The sequence below is a fragment of the Pseudonaja textilis genome, chromosome 6 (assembly GCF_049901715.1).
Source record: "Pseudonaja textilis isolate UNSWEBS1 chromosome 6, rPseTex1.2, whole genome shotgun sequence".
Taxonomy (NCBI): Eukaryota; Metazoa; Chordata; class Lepidosauria; order Squamata; family Elapidae; genus Pseudonaja; species Pseudonaja textilis.
In genome coordinates, this window is record NC_141995.1 from 25,459,036 (window position 1) to 25,482,462 (window position 23,427).

Consider the following 23,427-nt stretch of genomic DNA (forward strand, 5'->3'; position numbering starts at 1 on the left):
ACCCTTGTCTGATCTTGATGAAAACAAATCACCAGGGCCGAATGAATTACATCCCAGAGTTTTAAAGGAGCTGGCAGAGGTCATCTCAGAACCACTGCACCATATCTTTCAAAAATCCTGGAGCACCGGGGAACTATCAGAGGACTTGAAAAGAGCTGATGTGGTTCCCATCTTCAAAAAAGGAAAAATAAACGGACCCAGGAAACTATAGACCAATCAGCCTAACATCAATACCCGGGAAGATACTGGAAAAGATAATAAAAAAACAGATCTGCCAAGTAAAGTAATAACTAGCAGTCAGCATGGGTTTGTTAAAAACAGATCATGCCAAACCAATCTTATTTCATTCTTCAACACAGTGACTAAATTAGTAGACCAGCAAAATACTGTGGACATAATATATTTAGATTTCAGCAAGGCATTCGACAAAGTAGACCACAACCTACTTCTTAGTAAGCTAGAAAAAAGTGGAATCGATAGCACCACCATTAGATGGACTCACAACTGGCTGGCAAACCGTATTCAATGAGTAGTCCTTAATGGGTCTAAGTCTACATGGAGGGAAGTAAGCAGTGGGGTGCCACAAGGTTCCGTCTTCGGCCCAGTACTCTTCAATATCTTCAGTGACGACTTAGATGAGGGAATAGAAGGGGAACTTTTCCATAGAGCTGTCTCGAGCGTCCAGGTTGGGAGGAGCTCCAGTCTCGGCTCTTACAGGCTGAGCTTGAAATTGAGGAACGCCCCTCACCATCACGTGGTCCTCGGGCACTCCCCAGTTTTTTGCTCAGCCTCATGGCAAACAGGCTGTTTTTCTCTTGCTCCGGTTGTTCAGCATTCTAGGCCTCTTCTTCTCATCGCTTTCTACGTGGATCACCAGCAGGCAGCGCAGGAACTCAGGTTTGAACTCCCCAGGGAGTGTTTTTAACATCTAAACCGTTCCCTTAAGGGGAGAAAACGAGCGCTTCGAGCGCTGCCCCCCCCACCGCTTCGTTTGCCGCCTAATCGCTCCGCGCGAGGCCGCTTCGTTTCTGCCTGCCTCTCCTCGCTTTAGCCGCCGTTCCCCCCCCGCGAACGCCATCTAGCCCAGGGTACGCTTCCCTGGTTCTCCCAAAGGGTCAATTTCTCTACTTTTCCCTGGGAGTTTACCGCCGCTGGGGCTGCCTCCGTTACTTGCGGCCTCCATCTTGGGCCCCCTGTGGCGTCCGCCATCTTGGGTGTGCCCTGGAACGGCCGCCATCTTGTGAGTGGCCGCATGGCCGTCCGCCATTACTAGAGGCCCTTTTACAGGCCGCAGCCTTAACTGACCATTAGGCAGCCTGGGACTCCCACGTCTCAGCCTGTCTTTCATTCTACCGACAGGCCTCCTGCAGAAATAGGGCCCGTTGGCCCTGCAGCCTTTTCCCCAGCAGGCGAAGTAGCAGCTCTGCCCCCCCACCCCTTCCCCGGTCCGTCCGGCAGGGGTAGCTGCCTGGCGTTCACCTTCTGGCTGATTGGTCTCTGGGCTAGGCCCTGGTTCGTACCAAACCTCTATTTTAAACAGAAAAATTTTTTTTGACTAAAAGGGGGGCGTGGAACGTGCGCTGGGATCCCCGGCCTCCACGTAGGCCGCATCCAGACCTGGTTTCAGCTTACATTATTCCCTTCTGCCTGCGGCCCCAGGGTCATTGGTTTTTATCAGAGGCCTACCAGTAGGCCGCATTGTTTCCCTGACTCCTGGGCAGATCCTGGGACTGCTCAAATACCTTGCAATCCTGCCTAAGTCTCCCCCCAACTAAGGAGTTAGTTGCTTGCCATGTCCCTTCCCCGGTTCGCCCGGCAGGGACAGCTTGGCGTTCATTCTGGCTGATTGGCCCCCGGGCTAGGCCCTACTTCCCAACACGTTGCAGAACAATTCTGTTGCCTTGACAAAAAAGGGGGTGCAATACGAGCACTGGGAGTTCCAGCCTCTGCTTAGGCTGTACCCAGACCCGTTAACCGCCTCGCATTAACCAGAAAATTTTTTCCTTTTTTCTCTCCTCTCCAGATGGCAGACAACAATACCTCTCGTGGCACTTCTCTGAAGTCCAAGGCTAAATCCCACCACCTGCGCAAACAGGCACAGGAACCATCCAAAGCTTCCCAAAGGGATGCCCTCAGGCGACACAGGGCCCTCGAAAGGGAAATTGACAGACGCTCTCATGAGTCAAGCTCTGTGCCCCGGGACCCTTCCGCTCCATCAACCTCCACCCATCCTCCTCTCCTGCTTCTGCTTCTTCCCCACAGCCTGGACAGGCCCCTGAGGTCACCTTGCCCACCACTGCTGTAGAACTGCGCCCGGAGGAGTCTCACCCACCCCCCATGGCGGAAATACCCGAAAACCTGATGCAGGCTATGGAGCTGGCCATCCGGCAAAGGGTAGCGCAACAGATGCAGCAGCTGGCCGGTTTGGCTCCTCGGCCTGCGACCCCCGAGGCCCTAGGATCAGCGGCCTCGCATGGTCAGGCAACTCCCCAAGGGGACTTAACCTTACCTTTGGAGATGGAGGGGATGGAGGCCCAAGAACCCGGGGACCCTTCCCTCTTTGGGGACGAGCAGGACCTTGACATGGGGTCCCTCATAGGCAGCGAACTCTTTTCGGGAACAGGCCCCTAGAGGGGGACATGTCGGAGGACGAGGGCCTCTCTCCAGGCCAGCCCGCGTTTTAGGGCTCTTTAAACTGCACCTATTTAGGTCCCTCCTGTTCAAAGCCAGGACTACCTCGGGCCTGAACCCCCTCCCCACCCAACCCAGCGGCGGCAGGGGTTCCTCCCGACTCTCTCTTCTCTCAGCCCGTGGTGGAAACTGAGGTGATCCCTGTCCCGCCCATATTCTCAGACATGGTCTCTAGGCAGCTGGCCTCCTCGGGGCCCCCTCCCCCAACGCCCAGGACAAGCGGTTTTTTTAACCTGGAACCGCAGTTCTCCACCTTGCTCGATCCCCTCCCCGTGGACGAGCCCGTGGTAGGCCTGGCTTCCCGCTCTACTCCCAGCGACTCACTCGATGCTCTCCAGCCCGAGGACAAGCGAGCTGAACTGGCCCTGTGCCGCGCTCACCTCTCTGACGCCTGGGCAGTCAGGGCTTCCACTGCCGCGTCTTTTTTCACCAGGTCTTCCATCAAGTGGCTCCAGCAGCTCAAGCAGCATGTTCCCGCAGCCAATCTCAGGGCGCACCAGGACATTGCCAAGATCCTGGCCGCGGCCGAGTTTTCGGCAGACGCCACCTTCCAGGCGGCAAAGTTCTCCACCAGGGCCATTTCGTCCCAGGTCACCGCCCGCCGTCTACTCTGGCTCCGCCACTGGCAAGCGGACGTTAAAAACAAGACTAAGCTAGCATCAGCCCCCATCTCTGGGGGGAAGCTATTTGGACCGGTTCTCGACCCATTCCTGGCCGAGACCCGGAACAAGCGCAAGTACCTCCCTTCCCTCTCTAGGAGGTCTGACTTCAGAGGTTCCTCTCCCTCTCCTCGCCAGGGTTCTTCCCATTCCTCCTCCTTTTCCAGATACTACCGATCCTCTCCCTACAGATCTCCCTACCGAGCGGAGTCGGATGGGTCCGGAGGCAACTCTTCCAGGAAGCCCTCCCGAGGATCCGGGAGAGGTTCGTTCCGTCGTTCCCGATAATGCAGTCGTCCCCAGGCGCTTGCTTTTAAAAAAAAAAAAAAAAGGAGAGAGGAAGGAGTGCGAGAAGGCCAATCTCTACTCCGACCTTTAACCCCTGCTTGCAACAGGCTCCTACCCCAGGAGCACTCTTGTCCTTCTCACCCTGCCCTGGGCAACTGGTCGGCAACACATCTACCCCCATCCAATGCTAGCTGGGGTCCCTTCTTGCGCTCCCGGTCCTCACACAGATCTCTAGCCTTCACTACTACTTTTATCCCCAGACAAGGCGGCCCTCGGCCAGCTGGGTCCTTGAGCAAAGTCGTCCGCCTCGCCGTTGGGCGGAACCGAACCTGGCTCCCCCCAGGACAGGCCACTGTTCCGGGAACTCGCTACGTCCAGGCAATTGGTTCCCCGGGGCCTTCCTGATCCTAGCAGAGGGGCCCCTCCTTCTCTCCCGGGTCATGGAGGTAGCCCATTGCCGTGTTCCCCCGGTCTCTAGTTTTAGGGCTCCTCTGCGCCTCCCCTCCTCCTCTCTGTCCCAGAGTTCTCCCAGGGGAATTCCCAACACGGGTCGATCTTCCCAGTCTCTTGAATCCCGGTCCCAGTGCACACCTGTTGGCCTCTTTGGCGGGACTGCCTTCTGGACAGCTCCACCTCCTCTTTAGGCCCCTTGTTGAGACATTCCAATCTCCAGGGGTCTCTCCTGTTGGGCATGCCTTCCAGCGGGTCATCAGGGTTCCAGGAGAGATTCTATACCAGATGGGGCCCCACCCGCAGGACTAGCCAAGCTTTGGTATGTCCCAACCTGGACGCTCGAGACAGCTCTATGGAAAAGGGGCGTTGGTTCTTACCTGATACGCTTCTTTTCATGGAGCTGTCGAGAGCGTCCAGCCCCACCCGTAGGCCGTCTGGTGGGAAACCTGGCTGTTCGACCGAGCAATCTAATATATTTTTTTCCTGAGTGTGATGAGAACAGGACCTTCCTTCTCGTCTGCGCAAAAACCTGGGGAGCGCCCGAGGACCACGTGATGGTGAGGGGCGTTCCTCAATTTCAAGCTCAGCCTGTAAGAGCCGAGACTGGAGCTCCTCCCAACCTGGACGCTCTCGACAGCTCCATGAAAAGAAGCGTATCAGGTAAGAACCAACGCCCCATTACATTGTTCTGAATTTTTAACAATACATGCAGATATTACCTCATAATCTCATCACAGAACAAACACAGAGTTTGGGAAGAGCTTGGTACAAAGAAAGTATAATTGTATAAAATCTATTTTTGTTAGTTATCTAACTCATTTTTTTAACAAATTCAATTATGAAACTATAAACTAATGAAACTCACAATCCAACAAATAAGAAACATGAAAACACTCTGAAAGGGTATACCCATGGTCTCATTTCACAATACAAGCAGATATTAGTGGTAGATGAAATTCCATCTACCGTATTTATCGGCGTATAACACGCACTTTTTCCCCCTGAAAATAGGGGGCAAATGATGTATGCGTGTTATATACGCCGATATCAAGGCGCGGAATCCTCTTTAAGGGATCCCGTTCCCAATAGTGCCTAAGCGGCGGCGCAGCGTCATGACGTGATGTCAGCGCTGCGCCCGCCGCATATTTTTCCTGAAATTTCCCTCTTAAAGGGAATGCGTGTTATACGCCTGTGCGTGTTATACGCCGATAAATACGGTATTTCTTTTCAATTTCCCTAAATTTAATCTGGATAGCCCGGGAGTTTACTCCAGGTTAGAATAATGGAAAAAGGCTTTGTGCAAGATGAGGTTTATTCACACAATCAGCAATTGTGTGGATCAGCAAAATTATCTTTAACTGATAATGGGAATTGGACTGTCCCAAATGAAAGGTCTATTCAACACAATGATTTCATGGTTTTATGGGGGAGTTTAAGAATCTGAATACAAAAGATAAAAAGCACGGGAGTGTAATTGGCTGTTTGCACAAATAGTAGTAACACATCAATGACTGCCTTATGGTAAGATCGAAGTAACAGCAAAAGACAGAAGCAGCACCAGTTCCAAAAAATTACCCAAGGTCTTGTCAGGCAAGGACTATGCCTTACCTGAGCTTCATTGTGAGCAATTTTGAGCAAATCCTCAGGCATCAGATCATTAAAACTCATGCAAGGCTTGAAGCTAATTTGAACAATATTGCATCCATGATGTGCAGCACCGTTTTCTCCTTATGTAACGAATAGATTTCTTCAGATCTATTCAGATAGCTTATCTATATCATTCCATATCTCGATTTATAAGGTCCTCTAAGAACTCTATCCTCCCAATAATGACTGAGATAATTAAGTCAATTTTTACAGGCTCTTTTTTAAAGATACATTTTGGACAGGTTGGCTTTAACAACAGCCTATTCCATATTTAGCTAAATTGGCTGAAAAAGTAGCAGCGCTGCATCTCCAGCAACATTTAGATTGTACTTTATCCTTCTTATTTAAGACCTTGATTAGGCACGGAAACAGTCTTTATTTCCCTGATGGATGATCTAAAAGGGGAGATAGATCGAAATATGATTCCTGTTGAGACTCTTAGACCACAAATTCAGTGTGGAGGGATGCACAAAACATTCCTTAACTATATAATGTCTGTAACAGCCATCACAGGCAGCAGTGTTCTGTGGAGGCTAGAGTATAAAAAAGGCAAAGTTATCAAAGGTGGTACTACAAAAAAGGATGGAAAGAGAGATCCTGAGAAGACTAGGGGAGCAGAGCACTCTAGTTGGAGATTTGAAACTCAGCAGTGAAAATGGCAAATGGAAATACTAGAAAGAGAGCAGCACACAAAATATAAGGAGAAGCAAAAGAATGACACTATTAGTTCTGTGAAGTAGGGTCCAGATGTCCTTGGCTTAGAATCCAAACATCTCCCAGAGGGCTTCTCCCCCTCCTAGTATGTGACACCTTTAAATATAGATTGTATATACCAGTAGCAATAATTATTGAACTGTTTCACAGTGGCCTATCCCACGATTTCCTTCTAAATATTGGTTACAATACTTAGTATGACAGAAAATTTACAGGATTAGAGGATATCCAACTTCAAAATAATTTAATTTGTATCCTCTTCTCAATGAATGGTGGGAGCCTCTCTAAACTTGTTTGCTATTATGTGTTACATTATGTTCATTATCAATGTCCTCTTTGCTATGCAATATAACATTGCTATGATGTTTTCCCATTTAATGTTTTCCCATTCCCAGTTATGGAAGGTGGATAAAATGGATTCATGAAGTGGTTAGGCAAAGCCATTGTGCCTCTCTGAAACTCTAAAACATAATTTTCTATGTTGTAAATAGAACATTTTCTATGTAGAATTACATTCTTACATTTTGTACAGCAAATTTCTTTCTTAATAAGACATGCTTTGGTTGCATACATTTTCAACAGTATAACCAAATAAGCACTGTTCTATTTTCTGTGACCCCATGAAACAATATTATCCAAACGAAACATTCTTTTTTAAGGTTTACAACATAAAATGTACATTAAAAATTTATAGCAAATTCATAAAAGAACCATTATTTTTGTAAAAATGAATAGAAACAAGACTCTCTCTCTCTCTCTCTCTCACACACACACACACACACATGCACAAATATACACATTTTGACTAATTATGTGCCACCAAGTCAGTGTCAATTTTAGGGACCACATAGATGGATCTTCTCCAGGATAATGTGTTTTGAAACTAGTCCTGCAGGCTTTCCAGCAAGGAAACCCTCACCATTGTAATTATATAGTCCTCAACTTACAACAGTTCATTTAGTGATTGTTCAAAGTTACAACTGGCACTGAAAAAAAATGGCATGAACACTTTTCACACTTACAACCATTGCGGCATCCCCATGGTCACATTATCAAAATTCAGAAGCTTAGCAACTGGTTCATATTCATGACAGGTGCAGTGTCCTGGGAGTCGTGTGATACCCTTTTACGACCTTCTGACAAGCAAACTCAATGGGGAAGCCAGATTCACTTAACAACTTCATTACTATTTTAACAAATGCAAGGATTAACTTCACAAGAAAGGTCATAAAATGGGGTAAATTGTGACAAGAAAGATAATAAAATGGTCTGAAACTCATTTAACAAATCTCTCACAAAACAGAAATTTTAGAGTCAATTGTGGTCGTAAGTCGAGGACTATATGTCCTTCCACCTTGCTATTTTAGTCATTCTCTTTTTCTCTTTCCTTTTATCTTTCATAGCATTATAGACCTTTCCATAGAAGTAAATATATGCACATACACATTCAAGATACAATAATTGGGGCTGGTCATTGGGGCCTGAGTCAGTGGTCGCCAACCAGTGAGCCAGGGACCACTAGTGGTCCATGAGAAAATTTTGGTGGTCCACAGAGAAATGTCACTCTCAGAGCACCCCCCAAAACAATTAATCCAGGCTGTGCAAACCTGCACTGCCCACATGGCCCACGGGAATACAAGGCTTGCATCACTTGCATTTGAACAACACAAGGTAGTGAGGGGAGGAGGGAAAGGGTGGAGGAGGGAACTTGCCCCATGTGCCCCACGTGTGTCACCTGGCCAATGGTCTGCTTCTTTCCGGTTCTTTCTTCTTCTGCTTTTGGCTGCACACAGGAAAGCAGCAAAAGTCTTTCTTTCTCTCCCCCAAACTCCACCAGAAATGAATCTTTGGAACCCTGCAAGTCATCTCAAGTCTCACAAAGAGTCATTTCTGGCGGAGTTTGGGGGAGAGAAAGACTTATTCTGCTTTCCTTGCATGAAACCAAAAGTCTCAGTTTCTCTCTCTCTCTCTCTTTCTCTCCCTGAGAATGTAACTGGAGACGGTATCCTGCGATCCCAAATAAAGTATGATCGATTGGTAGGAAAACAGGGTGGGGAATTTTCCTGCAACTTTTTGGGGGATTTTTCCAGGGTCTCTGCTGCTTTCTGCAGAGACCCTGGGAAAATGTCAGCAAGCCGCCGTCAGTCAAAACTCATATTAGTGGTCCCCAGGATTTAAAATTATGAGTTTGATGGTCCCTAAGGTCCAAAAGGTTGGCGACCCCTGCCTTGAGTCATAACTGAACTAATATCTTCTATGTTCCATTGGTTGTTTTCTTCATTATCCATATTTTCTCTTTCAATACCACAGTTCAATCTTTCTATTCTATTCTAATTTTCAATTTACAAAAATCTACACAATTCAGATCTTTAGGACATAATTACAACACCGCGCCTCTTCAGAGGTCTATATTGCTACTTACCAAGCACTAAAACTGATGCATTCCTTGACTTCTATTTATTTATTGTTGATAATCAATCCTAAAAAACAAACTATGCAGCCCTTCAGTATCTTCATTGTATGTTCTAAGGCAGATTGCTGAATGTACTATGCTTCTTGAATTTCATACTAGAGCTTCCAGATCATTTGCATTTTAAACTATCAGAACAGTGTCATCAGCATAATGTACGTAAGAGATTACTGATTTCTTCCTCCAGTTTTTAAGTGAGAATATACAACCAGCCTGTTTTGCCTTATCTATATGAACTGTGGTTTTCTGTGAATACATTTTGCATGAGGAAAATGAGATGTTCTGGGATTCTGATTTTTTTTAAGCACAGAGTTTGATATAGTACACCAATCAAAGACTTTTCTTTGATCAAGGAAGCACAAATTGACTTGTTTTTCAATTATCCAGTGTGCATCAGCAATAATGTTATTTTTCAATTATCCAATGTGCATCAGCAATGCTATTTTTCAATTATCCAGTGTGCATCAGCAATAATGTCTCATGTTCCTCAGCCTTTTCTGGCATATTCCTTTCCATATAAAACTCTAATCTGTGTTGTTTGACACTAAGCATTACTTTGATAGCATGTGAAATTAAGGATATTGTATGATGATTTGCACACACTGTTAAAACTGTGAGTTTCTTAATGTTCTCTAAGCACAATTGCTTTCTTGCAGATACACTGGACTGATGATGTTACCCAGGGGACGTGCATAAGCGCACCAATTGTGCCTACCGTCCCTGTCCTATTATTTCTTTTATTTTTCTTATAAGTATCTATCTCATGTATTCAAAACTATGTTTATTCTTATACCTGTATCCTGTAAGCGATTGACAAATCAAATAAATAAATAAATAAAGTTTGGTAATGAAATGTCTGAAAGAAAACACCCAAACTCAGAAAGCACCAAGGACCCTACAGCTCATCCCCAAGCTACCAAATATTTTCTTTTATCCGTATTGTTTGCTTTGGTATTGACATGTACTTTCAGTCTTTCAGCCCATATGTGATTCCCCTGATTTACTGGCATAGTTTCATTAAAATATTTTTAAAATTCTTCAGTTATTTGCCATCTGTGTATATTTCATCAATACTGCAGCCTTCCAATTTGATAACATTGATTTAACATTATGCTCTAATAATAATAGTTCTTATATTTATAGAATATATCTTCAATGTTGGCATCTCTACTGCACAATTCAGACTAATTTTACCTTTAGTCTTCTCTGAACTTTACTATCACTATCCTACAGCATAGCAATTGAATACGGGAACCTCTAAAATATTTCCTTGTTTTTCCATTTCTCTTTCCATTTTCAATGTCTTTACAGAAGTCACTGTAAGACTGCTTCTCGTTTCTTCCAACAGTTCTCTGAAATTATTTAAATTACTTCCTTAGATTATTAGTTTTCTTGGCTTGGACTTCTCTGTTTGGCAATTTCTACCATTTTATCAAACATAGTTTGATTTTTCCTGTTTTTCAGGTCCTTGGTAGTTTCTCTTAATATACATCATAATCTTATTTGATTTTATTCCACAATTCCACTGTTTGCTCTCAGTGAATGTTTAGGACTTCAAAGCAATTCCTGATGTTCTCCCTGAAAATTGTAATTTTATGCTCAAAATTGTATTATGAAATGAATTTCTTCAGTTTTAGTTTGACTTAGTATTTTAATTGAACAGTCAGTGACCTATTTACTCTCATTCCTCTTGTTGTTATAACCAAATTCCTCCATCTCCTTTTACCATAATTGAGAATGGGAGAAAACTATTGGCTTGGCAGTCAATGGTGGGATTCAAATTTTTTTACTACCGGTTCTGTGGGCGTGGCTTGGTGGGCATGGCAGGGGAAGGATACTGTAAAATCTCCAGTCGGGGTGGTATTTGCTGGTTCTCCAAACTACTCAAAATTTCCACTACGGGTTCTCTAGAACTGGTCAGAACATGCTGAATACCATCTCTGGCTTGGCTTGATTTAACTGTAGAGCTTGTGGGTCATGGTATCAGACTATCTGATCTGCCGCAAGTAAAAGTAATTTTCCCCCAAGCATAGATCTCAGCTTTCTCGTTAATAAGTTTTATTAAGATGAAAGTAATAGAACCAAAATATGTCAGCAAACATGAGGAAGTGATTTCCTGATTATTATTTTTACACTCTAATTTTTTTTTCCTCAGACACCAGGTGGTCCCCACTAGTGAGCTATTTAAGTAATGGCTTTTTATCAGGCTGAGAACCAATCATTAAGTATAGTTTTTCTCCTTAAGAGGAAAAATGCAGATCAGACAAATTCTGCAAGCCTTCACATCAATTGAGCAATGATCCAGTACAAGACCTAACCTGCCCAGCAAAAATCCAAAGGACAACAAATAACAGTAAATAATTAAAACTGTCCTTATCTTGTAGTTAAATATAATTTTCTGACCTTAGCCAGAATCAGTTCCACAAGCTTGGTTTTCTCAGAAACTAACTCTAATATCACCATCTTATATTAACATTTAGCACATTTCTATGCTATATTTCAAAGCAAGAAAAACAGAAAGATAAAGAATAGTATCTTAGGAATGAAAGTCTATTTCTAAGAAGCCTAGCCTGCCTAGATATCCTCGCAAGGCTTGATGAATGTTAGGTGAGTTAAGACTTTTAGCAAAATATCGTTGGATAATCTTGCAGCAGATCAGATTTCATGGACACCAGCTGAATAAGGGAAGCACAACTCCCATTTCCAGCATAAAACTCTCTATTTAAAGAAAAGACAGAACATGAATATACTACCGTTATAAAATATATGAACAAACAGTCAAGCTGGACTGCTTGCATACCAAGTAGATCTGTATATGGCTTCAACATTTAAGTAGCACAATTGCTTTCCTGCAGTTTTCCTAGTGGCCATGAAATCTGCAGCTAGAACACAACACCTGCTTTTCTCAGTAAAAAAAATGCCTAGTTTTCATCTTTAATCTATAATTTGGTTCAAGTATTCCATAAATTTTGTTTGAGCTATGGCTGCTAATAAGGAAATACTTTAATTCTAATGCAAATAACTTCATAGTGTGTCATTGGTATCACTGGTAAGACACAAAGTATTTTCTTGTGAAACTTGTTATCTAGAATCCAAAACATTGGATGAAAAATCTCAGTCTTATCATTTCAAAAATGAATATCAGATGTAAATATCTGTGTCTTTCCTGTTGAAGATTCGTACATGGAAGCTCACAGCTGCATTTCAGATTTTTTTTTTAAGTTTCTAAATTTAATAACACATTTTCTTTGAGAACTTCCACCCCAGAAATGCTTTCTATACAAATGTTTAACACTGTAACAACATTGAGCAATGGCTTGTATGCAAATAATAATAATAATCAACTAACTAAACAAATTTCATCTTCCTCATGTGCTCCATCAAGTTCAGGAGAATCAAATGGGCTGCGTATCTGGAAGAAAATGAGAGAAGGGGAGGGAGAAAGAGAGAGAAAAAGAGGGGGGAGAGGAGGGGGAGAGGGAGGGCGAGGAGAGACGGTGGGGGGGGACAGGGCAGGGCCACGTTATCACATAAGGAACAATCCACATGAAAGCCTACATCATTTATTAAGTAAGAGAGGCATCACATACTTGATCTTAGGAGCCCACAGACAAAACATTTTCTGCAATATCCATTGTCCCAACACGACTAGACGGTCTTGGAAAGAACTGAAAAACTAACACACAACAATGTTGTTATTTCCATGTGAAGGAATGTGCCATCTCAGCAAACAAGACTGTTTCATGCAACTTAAAATGTCAGATCAACTGTAGCCTATTAAAATATTTACACAGGAAAAACAGAAGGGGGCTATAAAAAGAATAACATTTTGGGATTTTTTATTCCTGTCATTTGCGATTTAGACATTTCTATCCCAAAGAGAAAGCTTCCTTCCAATGAACAGCAAACAGCCAAAAAAAGGACTCCTCTCAAACGTCATCATAATAGAGCAATTGATCCCTCTGTAGAAATAGTTTCAGAGTGTTTCTTTCTGAAAGAAATCAGATCACAGGAGCCTGAAAAGAATTACCAAAATCAGATCTAAAAGTTCAGATTGCAATCACTTCCAAACATGTTATATAACAAAAATGATACTCAAAATATTCATGTCAATAAGTTCTCCCTGTGCCCAGTTGCCAGACCAGGTATATACAATCTTTTTCCATAACGTTAAAAGTCTGCCTCTTCCCGAATGAGTCTGCAGAGGCATTCAGAGTCACTAATGGTTCTTTCCAGGTTTATCCTTCTTTCTGGGATAAGACAAGCAAAAACTAGAAAGAGGCCTTTTCAGCTGAAAAGCTGCTACATTTGTTTATGGAACATCTGAGAATCAGATCGCGTCTGGTGTTGTCTTCACTAAGCATCTGATACCAACTTCACAAAACTGGTAACATGAGGCATTTAATTCATATTTTTGTGATCCAACAGTAATTATTTGTCCTTCTAAAAATAAAATATGCAGACAGTTCATAGCTCTAACAATCAGAACGCCCTCTGCTATTCCATTTTTGGAGGAAGAACAGAAGAAATAGAAAAATTGTGGGAAACAACTGAGTTACAAAGCAACACATTACTGTTATCTTCACCAAGCCTAGTAAAAACCCAGGAATTAAGCAAAGAAGTTTCACAGTAAATGCTCTAAAATTTTGTTGTTGTGATATCGTGTTCAACCCATCACCACCCCATGGACAACATTCCTCCAGGCCTTCCTGTCCTCTACCATCTTCTACCTAAAATACCTTTGTTTATTTACCAACATTGTCTTTATTCTTCAGATATGCTGATTAAGGGCCTATAAATCGTGAACTTGGCCAAGCAAAGTTGTAAAGCTCCTTTGGAAAACAATGAGGCTTTTTTGCTTCTACATTGAAGTGATCGGATAGCATTATTTTGTTCTTCCATCCTACCATATAAGACTTGTATAAGTTGGGAAAACATTCTGCACATGTATTGTACCAGCATAAAACCTATTCTAGCTTTTGTACAGCTACTGGCCATTGCAAAGATTGGGAGATGCTATGTGAAGTACTTTTTGCAACATATCACATTGTCTTTTTGCTTTATCAAAAAAAATTATATCACCTATACACCATAAAACTCTTCTTCCAGGCAAACTCGGTACAAGCTTAGTGCAGTTATTTATTTTACTTTATTATGAGAAGTACATTTCCTGGTGGGATGTGTTTCATATTTATCTGGTCTTAATTATACAAATAAACATACAATTATAGCATATTTTGCTCCTGGGCAGTTAGAAGGAAATAAAATTGCAAATGAGTTTCCAGACAGATTTTCAATGATGTATTTCATCCAGAATCAAAGTGACAAATAAACAAACAACTTTATTTATAAAGGGAGAAGAGCATACCATACATATTATTTACAACGAAATAGCTTAAAATACTAAAAACGGAAGAGTCAATATTATAGCCTCTGAAATATCCCTAATGTTTTTAGAGAAAATAAAGAAGTACTAAAATTAGACTATTTCCAGATAAGACTTATTAAGAAAAGACTGATTAAGAAATGTATGTAACTATATGTAGGGTTAGAAGAGACAAGTATTCCAGGTACCTTCTGTGTGTTTATGGTTTCCCCTTGTTCTATTTGTTAGTAACTTAAAAATTTGAGGGTCTGCATATGAAAGTGCTACATAAGAAACTATTTAGTAAAAATTATTTTTATAGAAATTTGCTAGAATAAATCTGTGCCAGCCATTTTGAAAGTATTCAAGGAAGACTCTGAACAAATACATAATAAATGATGTCTGGGTAAGACATAGTAGTAATTATGAAAACTCTGTGAAGATCTCAGGATTTCTAAAGTGCCCACTCGCATTCAACACTTCTAAGAGTAGAAAATGCTCTCTGCTGCATAAAACATTCTCTAATAATAGAACTTATTCAACTACAAGTTACTTCTACATTCACGGTGAAGACTCCTGCAGCCAATAATTCCTTAAAATTATAACTGCTGATTGTTAATATTATTTAATCGATAGCAGTTGGATAAACTAGTTTTATTGCATCATATGTAGGTGTAAGGTGGCCACATACTTTTTTTGGGGGGGAGAAGGGACTAGATTTTATGATTTTAGTTACCATCTTACGACAAATCATATAAAGAGCCCACTTGTATCATCTGCTTTAGGAAAAAGTTATTAAAGTCAAAGAACAATTAACTTTAAAAGATACATGAGAAATACCTTATTAAAATTACAAAGAAAAGGACAAATCTTATTATAGAATACCAACATACCAGGAAAGTTATAACGACAAGCACATGATTGTGTTTTTGAGACAATACTTAGAAGGCGCACTTATATTTCAATTCTATTAATAAATAAATATATTCTCAAGATAAACAGATTATTTAGACCACCAGTTGTTATTTATAACCTTAGACGATAAATAAGTGCCTAGTGCTGTGGCATCTGTGGCACCATTGTTCACTAAATTTTCCACAGCTTATATTGATAAAACAGCAAACTAAAATAAAATCAAGTTTCAAAAAATAACTGGCTATAATCTCGTGAGGTTCTGGCATTCCATCCAATAGTGCCATGGAAATAACACCCAATCTTGCTATTTTCTAGGAATTGGGTCACTTTAAATTACACGTGCCATGGACTATCAATAGTGCCATGTTAGAGAAGTCTTCCCCAGTAGCTTACATAGAAAAAAGGGGGAGGAGTACGAAGACAAGATCTCTGCCAATAACTCCTCTTGCATTTTTTATGGCACTGGGGCATAAAGAAAAGAGAAAATAAGCCCTTAAAGGGAAAACATTATTACTTCTGAAAAGACATCCATTTATATTCAAGCTATAAAAGCTGTCTCTCATATTTCTGTGGTAAGAATATTATAGGTTTGTTTAGTCTACTTTGCTTTTAGCCACAATTTTTAGATGAACTGAAAGAATCATGAGTCCAGAGATTTATTCTGAGAACTAAAATGAACTAAATTCAAATTGTACCAGATAAAAATCATTCTGTCTGGTTACCACAAAGCTTTTATCATTTCAGCAAGATAATCTGATTGAAATGAGATTTTTTTTTCTTATGATGTTACCTGCCTAGTTATAAAGACAGAACTACAATATATCAAATACATATATTGCAATGCTTGTTCAAAAAATGATTTAAATTTTCTTTATGAGAAAGTTTTTGAAAGAAACTGCCTCTTTTGTACAATACCAATCTAATCTGCTTGTCTGAAACATCAAAAAAGTTACAGTGTAGTTTTTCACAAATTTTGAAAGAAGTTCATAAGAGCTTAGAACTGCAGTTTGAATGACTTCTCCTCCTGGGGGTAATGTTCAAAAGAGTATATAGGGAAGTCCAGGAAAGCATAAGAGGACCAATTTCAAAAAAATAGAAAGAAGCTAGAAAGTATAAATGAAGAAACAAAATCCATGAACAGAAGATATAATTTATAACAAAAAATATGCAATATGATACAGGTAGTCCTCAAATTACGACCAAAGTTGAGCTCAAAATTTCTGTTGCTATGCAAAGCAGTTGTTAGTGGGTTTTGGCATATTTTATTACCTTTTTGGTCATAGATCACTGCAGCTGTTAAGTGAATTGTAGTCATTAAGCAAATCTGGCTTCCCCCACTGCCTTTGGTTGTCAAGGACCAGTTTTCTAACTTGAAACAAGAATTAAACAGGGAAAAAAACTTAAGAGCAATTAAAAGAAGGAACTGCTTTAATAATGAATGGATGCAAGCCAGCTTATTAGATGCTGTATTTCTACATGAAGCAATCAACCATGTACCACACTATCTATCTATCTATCTATCTATCTACCTACCTACCTACCTATTTATTTTTATGACCCTTTAATCCCTTTATTTAGTATGTCATCAGGGCAACTGAATAGAGCTGAGCATTTACTGGCTGAATGCCCTTCCTCACACCTATGCAGAGTCCACAGAAGATATTTTCTCTTTGCACCCTGACAGAGAAACATCTGCAGCTGCCTAGGATTGAACTCTCAACCTTCCGAATGGGAGGTGAGCATCTTCACCACTAGGCCACTTGTCTACATAACTACTGTATATAGTAATAAAAAATTACTTTAAATATTGATCAGATGCAAAGCATGATATGAGCAGTTGGAACTAGTGATCACAATGCTTACAAGTTTAATATATACATAAATGGAACATTAAACAATGAAAATGGCAATTTACTTAAATGGAATTTGATTTCAAAAGAGAAAACTTACAAAAATCAAATGAAATTGAAATTGAATATGCACCAAGAGCCAAGATTTCATTCTGTTTACTTTAGGATGTTATAATTTTTTAACAGTATAAATGGATGCATGTCAAGGAGGAAAGCATAAAAGTGAAAAGTGAAAGTCTTGTCCAAGTGAGGAAATTTTTAAAAATCATGCATTCTAAGAAAACAAATGCATATTGACAACAAGCCAAGCAAAAACACAACAAAAGGAGTTCAAAATTGCACTGCTATAAATGTCACAATGAACAGATCTGCTTCAATACAGTTAAAGCAGGAAATCAGCTAAGGATGTAGTGTCTGTGAACAGGAATCCAGTTTAGGATGTCCAAGTAGTTAGCTATAATCAGAGGACTGGAGAAGAAAGTGAATGGAGAAGAAAAATTCTCTAAAATATTTGGTGGACAAATAGTTGCCTGAACCACTTTCCAGAAAGAAGTTAAAATAGCAAGTTACATTACAAGTGACACAGTGGTGGGATTCAAATTTTTTTACTACTGGTTCTGTGGGTATGGCTTGGTGGGCGTGGCAGGGGGAGGATACTGTAAAATCTCCAGTCAGAGGTGGTATTTGCCGGTTTTCCAAACTACCGGTTCTCCAGAACTGTTCAGAACCTGCTAAATAACATTTCTGAAGTGACACAAGAATTTGATAGACATATCCTTAGGACCATAATTCTTTATCTATTTTTCTAACAGCAGGGACTGTATTGAATAAGACTCTGTATGTATAAGACCTAGGATCTTCCTACAAAGCTATGTAAGGCTTCCCCCAGAGGCTTATATCATGGTAGCAACAAGACAGAATAGGGGGAAAGAGAACTAAAAAGCTACTGGCATATTAGCCCAACTTTTCTTGTTGTAATTTATTAGCCATTATTAATATATCTACAAGTATTAATTTTATAAAATGATACTGTTGAATGAGTGTAACTTTTATCCATTAATTTCTTACATATTAATGAAAAGCTGAAATAGGACTAACCTCCTATATGTGTAATTCAGGCTTACTATTTTGCATAACCTCCATTTATACACTATACCAGTTTCAGAAGGCTGGCTGTGTTACTCTTAAAAGTGAAAATAGTTACACCTTAAACACTAACATTGTCAGTTAATTGTGCAACACAGTCAAGTACATCAGATGTCACTTTTATAAAAGGAATTTCTATTCCTTTTTGATATAAGAATGCAGAACTAATAGATAAGACCATTACTAATCTTTAAATGCTGATGAAATTCAGTCTTTGAAATTTCAGTGCAATATTTTCACACTGTAATATTATGTTCCATCTCTAATGTGTAGCTTCGAGCCTCTTCATCTACTTGTCACTTCACTTTCTAAATGATCCAATATAATTATGAATTTGTTGAAACTGCACTGGAATATGCAAACAGGATGGAACAGAAGTTGCCCAGTTCTAACCTAAGATCTAATAATTAAGCTATTTTTATACATATTTCTACTGAACTCCATAATGATGTAGAAAGTAGAAAATCTGAATACTTAACATTTTAGCAGCAGGTCTAAATCAATTTAACTGAAAGATTCCCTAACACATAAGGCTTTTCCCTTCGTAATAAAGCCAATTTTCACTCCAAATACTCCAGCAAAGAAGTTAAAAAGTTGCAGTATTTCTCCTATGTTCAGCTTGATTGGTGAGTGCAATTAAAGCAATTCACTAGCCTTTTTTATCTTTTTCCCAACAATCTCACAACCTTGTCTACACATGCCAGTAACTCTACCGATGTTATTTCAAAATCACCATGAATGCCTTTTTAGAACTGCTGGAGCCCAATTTCACTTCATTTGTAGAAAAACAAAATTTGAGAACTGACTCTGGTATGAAATAACTTTGCTTCACTCTATGTCTTTATTTCAGTCTACAATTTTTTTAAAGTATTAAAACAGTATTTAAGAACGGTTAAGACATTTCTTACATTTATTTCTCAGAACAATTAAATAACTACATAATTACTATATCATGTACTTTAAAATTGTCTATGCTACATTAGTAAGTGTAGTACCAGGCAGCCAGCAAAGCCGTGCAAGATAAACAATATTTTGTTTAACCAGAAACAGCAATTGGCAGGCAAGTACATTTATTAGTCCAGAAGTTTATACTGCTGGATTCTTTTAAAACTCCAGTACCATAGACTACCTTCAAGAGCAAAATAACAGCCTATCTTTAAAATATGCCTTTTTGTGATGTTGTTTTCTTTGATGACACTATCTATTCTAGAGGTTTTGGACTGTGGCTTGAAATTTTAGATGTTGTAGATCAACATATGTCGAAACCAATGAATAAAAGTTATTCTATTTGAAGGTTCTGAATAACCACATCAATACATTAGTTGATAGAATTTGATTTGCTGAGTCGAGTCTGTTCAAAGACTTTAAGTAATTTATGTTCCCAGCGTTAGGAGTATCTATATTATGAAATGTTTTGCCTGCTAGTCTGTGAAAAGATACAGAACAGGTCCCTATTTCTGGAATAAAAAATATATTAAATGTGCAGCAAACATTCTTTGTGTATAATGATCAAATGTTTCCAGAAATATTTTCATATCAGAATGACACTTAAGTAAGTGTAATGCAATACATTAGTTATAGGCCCTGATGCAAATTTCTATGGAAATAGTATTAAAGATAAAAGCAAAGTCAATGTAGAGGTCTTTTAAAATTATTTTCTATTACTACATAGTTCAAAGATGTCAGTTTTGGTGAATTAACACATTGTAAACAGACATTATAAGATTATTTTAAAAGTCACACAAGACCCAAAGTATTTGTGTATATGAATCTTTTACACTTTAGAATCACTGCAGTCCAAAAGATCAGTGCATTTCTCAAACACACTTCCAAAATCTGATAACCATTTCATTCAGAGAAGGGAAAAAAACTTATCCATGTGTTACACTTAATGTTGAATACAGTGTAAACCATAACTGCTACAGGTAACACAATGAAACTATGTATACATGCAGCTTCAACAAACAAGTTCAGGCAATGCAATCAATATACAGATTGCCTTTCTCCTTTCCTACATATTTGTTTCCCATGATGGTAGAAGGCAGCTAAAATGCAACTCTTCTAAAACCTTATGAAAACCATATGAGACAGAGATTACGGGCGGAATAACTTCTGAAAATTATTTGCTCTTAAAGAGCAAAATATATTTGCAGATTTCCATAGGATCTTCCCCCTCCTACACCCCTCCCTTTTTTTTTTTTAAAGCGACCAAACAGCCGAGTTCCGTCTTGAGTCCTTCGAAGACTTTCCCCCCCCTTTTTAAGGCATATGTGTTCCGGAAAACTTCGTCCGTTCTTCCCCGATCCTCCGTCGCAAAGGGCGATAAATCAGAAGAGAAAAGTTGGGTCCGTTCAGGGCCTTGCAAAAGCCCCAGCAGGAACAAAACTGCGCACTTGGCAATTATGAAAAGTCAATGCAGAGGTCTTTTTGAAAATATATTTATATTTATATATTTATGATTACTAATTCAAAGCTGTCAGATTCGGGTGAATTAACTGTAAACAGACATTATCGGATTGTTTGAAAAGTCACGCAAGAACCAAAGTATTCATGTATCTATAATGTTACATGCAGACCGTTGAGAGCCTGGGCAGCGGATAACTCCCCTAGGGACTAAGGGCGAGAAAAGAAGGGGAGAAGCGCGGAGAGAACCCGGGCAGACGAAGGCAGCAACGAGACAGAAAACCCCGCCGAGAGTGGCCAGAAGCGGACAAGGGCGCTTCCTGCAAGCAGGAGAACCCGCCAAGCCACCGGAGACACTTACATAGCGCTTTAACTTCTTCTCCGGGGGCGACTTTCGGAGCCAGCCCTGGCAGACCACCTCCCCGCCGCTCATGGTTGCGTCTCGCCCCGAAGAGCGAGCGGGTCTGTTTCTTCCGCAGCTGCGACGGCCGGGCCGAACCAACAGCCCAAGAGAACACAAGAGCCGCGCCGCGCCTGTCTGCCGGCCTCCTACGGCAGCTCCTCTGGGGGAAGGGAAAGAGGAGGGAGAAGCGCAAGAGAGGGAGGAGACGACCGGGAAAGGGAGCGAGAGCGAGCGAGCGAGAGAAAGGCTGGGAGGAGGGAGGGCCGAAGGGTGCGTGTGGGGCTCGTCTGTGAATATTAACGCGGGTGCTCCGAGCAGAGACAGGCAGCCCAGAGGAGCTGAAGCGACCGCCCTTCTTCCCTCCAGGCAAACGAGGTGCTCGCCTGCTGTAACTTTCAACTACTACGACCCAGCAGCTGCACGGAAGCCCGGCGTCGGGAAAGCCCTCCCTGCTTCGGTCCTCTACACCACAGAGCAGGAACCTCCCACCCGCTGGACTGAAGCGTGAGGCGGAGGGCTTCCCTCGCCTCGGCTGGGCAAGGCTCGAGTCCGCCCACAGCGGCTCCCTCATGCCCGCGGCCAACGCAGCGGGGAAGGGAGAGAAGGAGGAGCCCAGCCGTTCGCGCTCAAATTTCTTTTGGCTCCCCGGGCGCCCCTCCGGTGCCGTCTTGAGTTGAGGCGCGACTCCTCGCGACTGGAAGGCTGAGCTGGTCGCCTAACGGCACCTCGGCCCGACGAGAGCTCTGGCCCTGAATGTGTGGGGGGCGATGGACCCGGGAGGCGGAGCAGTGGTCCCGGGTGAAACGCGTGCGGGGGAGCCCTGAACCACAAACCAGCCAACCGCAGTTGAGCCCAGCGTTTTCTAGGAACCCAGCCAGCGCGGCTCGTCTGTGGTACGGCGCGTCCTGAGAAATCTGCAAATATATTTGGCTCTTTAAGAGCAAATAATTTTCAGAAGTTATTCCGCCCGTAATCTCTGTCTCATATGGTTTTCATAAGGTTTTAGAAGACTTGCATTTTAGCTGCCTTCTACCATCATGGGAAACAAATATGTAGGAAAGGAAGTTGGCCTCGTAACTTTTCTGTGTACTGCACTCAGCATCCAAAGTCGAGATTCTCTGAGAAAGTTGGCCAGGTTCCTGTTTTTCTTGTTTCTCCTCTCACGTGCACACTTTCTTTCCAAAAGGCAGGCAGGCAGGCAAAATTGAATGAATCCTTCAAAAAGGATCCTGGGATCTGTACAGTGTAACAACAACAAAGCAACCAAAAGGATGGTGGAGAATCGCTGAAGGCCTACAAAACAAGGAAAACTTTTCCAGAAAAGCCAGGCTATAGCACTGTGCAGGAGATATGGGAAAAATAAAGATGCAACTTTTTTGCCTACTTTTCATGCTTGGTATAAAGCGCTGTTGTAAATGTTTGCATTAATTACATTTTAAATACAGAAAAAATGTCTTCAAACTGATCTGGGCCATGACTAAGTGTGGGTGGGGAAAGCTTCTTAGCTGGTTCTCCCAAGAATTGGTATGGGAGGATAATAAAGAACACTGTTTCTCAACTTGGCAACTCTTAAGGTGTGTGGACTTCAAGTCCCAGAAGGCTAGCTGGGGAGTGAAATCCACACAAGGATGAATAAAGTATCTCATAGTGCAGTGGAGTAAAGATGAGAAATGCAAGGGTTATCTTGCTCTCAATATATGGATACTGCAAGCACAGGTAGCTAGAAAGAAAAGGCCAGCTTGTAGTTCACTTGCTATCTTCCTAGGTCAAACAAACAGAAGGATTAGGTGCAAGTCACTCAACCAGATGTTTTCCTTTTGCTTTTGAAGGTGGAGGGAGAAGGTGGAATTTTAAAAACTATTCTTGTGAGCCCAGTTCATGAAATATTCATAGATCAGCCAGATCCCTATTATGCAAATTCCAAATATTTTTTTAAACATAATACAATGTAAATGTACGTTCAATATGCTTCAGATTCTTCTTTTTCAGCACATTCATCCTAGTTACAAATTTTAAAATACAGATTTTTTTAGAAGCAAAGCCGGCATCATTGCATAAAAGAGCAGTTTGGCAGAAGTTCCTGAAGCAGGTTCAGTCTGCTAAATACTTAGGTGGAAAAATCACTTTTTGGGGGGTGGGGAACCTAACATGCGATTAATTTTTATTTTACAAATTAAGTCATTCAGAAATCATTAGAAATTCAATTCTCAGACAGCCTGGACAAGTTCCTGAAGTTTTCTTGGCAAAGCTGGTTAAGAATGGTTGCCGTTGCCGCCTTCCTAGGGCTGAGAGAAAGTTCCTGGCCCAAGGTCACCCAGTCAGTTTAACCCCAAACTGGGACAAGAACTCAGTCTCAACATTGCCTACTAGCACATACAAGCAGTATGCAGAAAAGGCTTTTCCTGTCCATTTAAATCAGCGGG

At 41.3% G+C, this 23,427-nt stretch overlaps 1 protein-coding gene across 2 annotated transcripts in view; it reads right to left on the bottom strand.

Annotated features, from left to right (window-relative positions):
- Positions 1-21,475, bottom strand: part of GAB1 (GRB2 associated binding protein 1) — an 87,141-nt gene extending 65,666 nt beyond the window's left edge. Inside the window, exon 1 of one of the 2 annotated variants that reach the window (XM_026698096.2) lies at positions 20,963-21,475. In XM_026698096.2, coding sequence (XP_026553881.1) covers positions 20,963-21,034 — 72 coding nt within the window. In that variant the 5' untranslated portion in view covers positions 21,035-21,475. The remainder of the gene's footprint in view (positions 1-20,962) is intronic. The other variant, XM_087936090.1, reaches the window with a different exon arrangement.
- Positions 21,476-23,427: the final 1,952 nt, after the last annotated feature.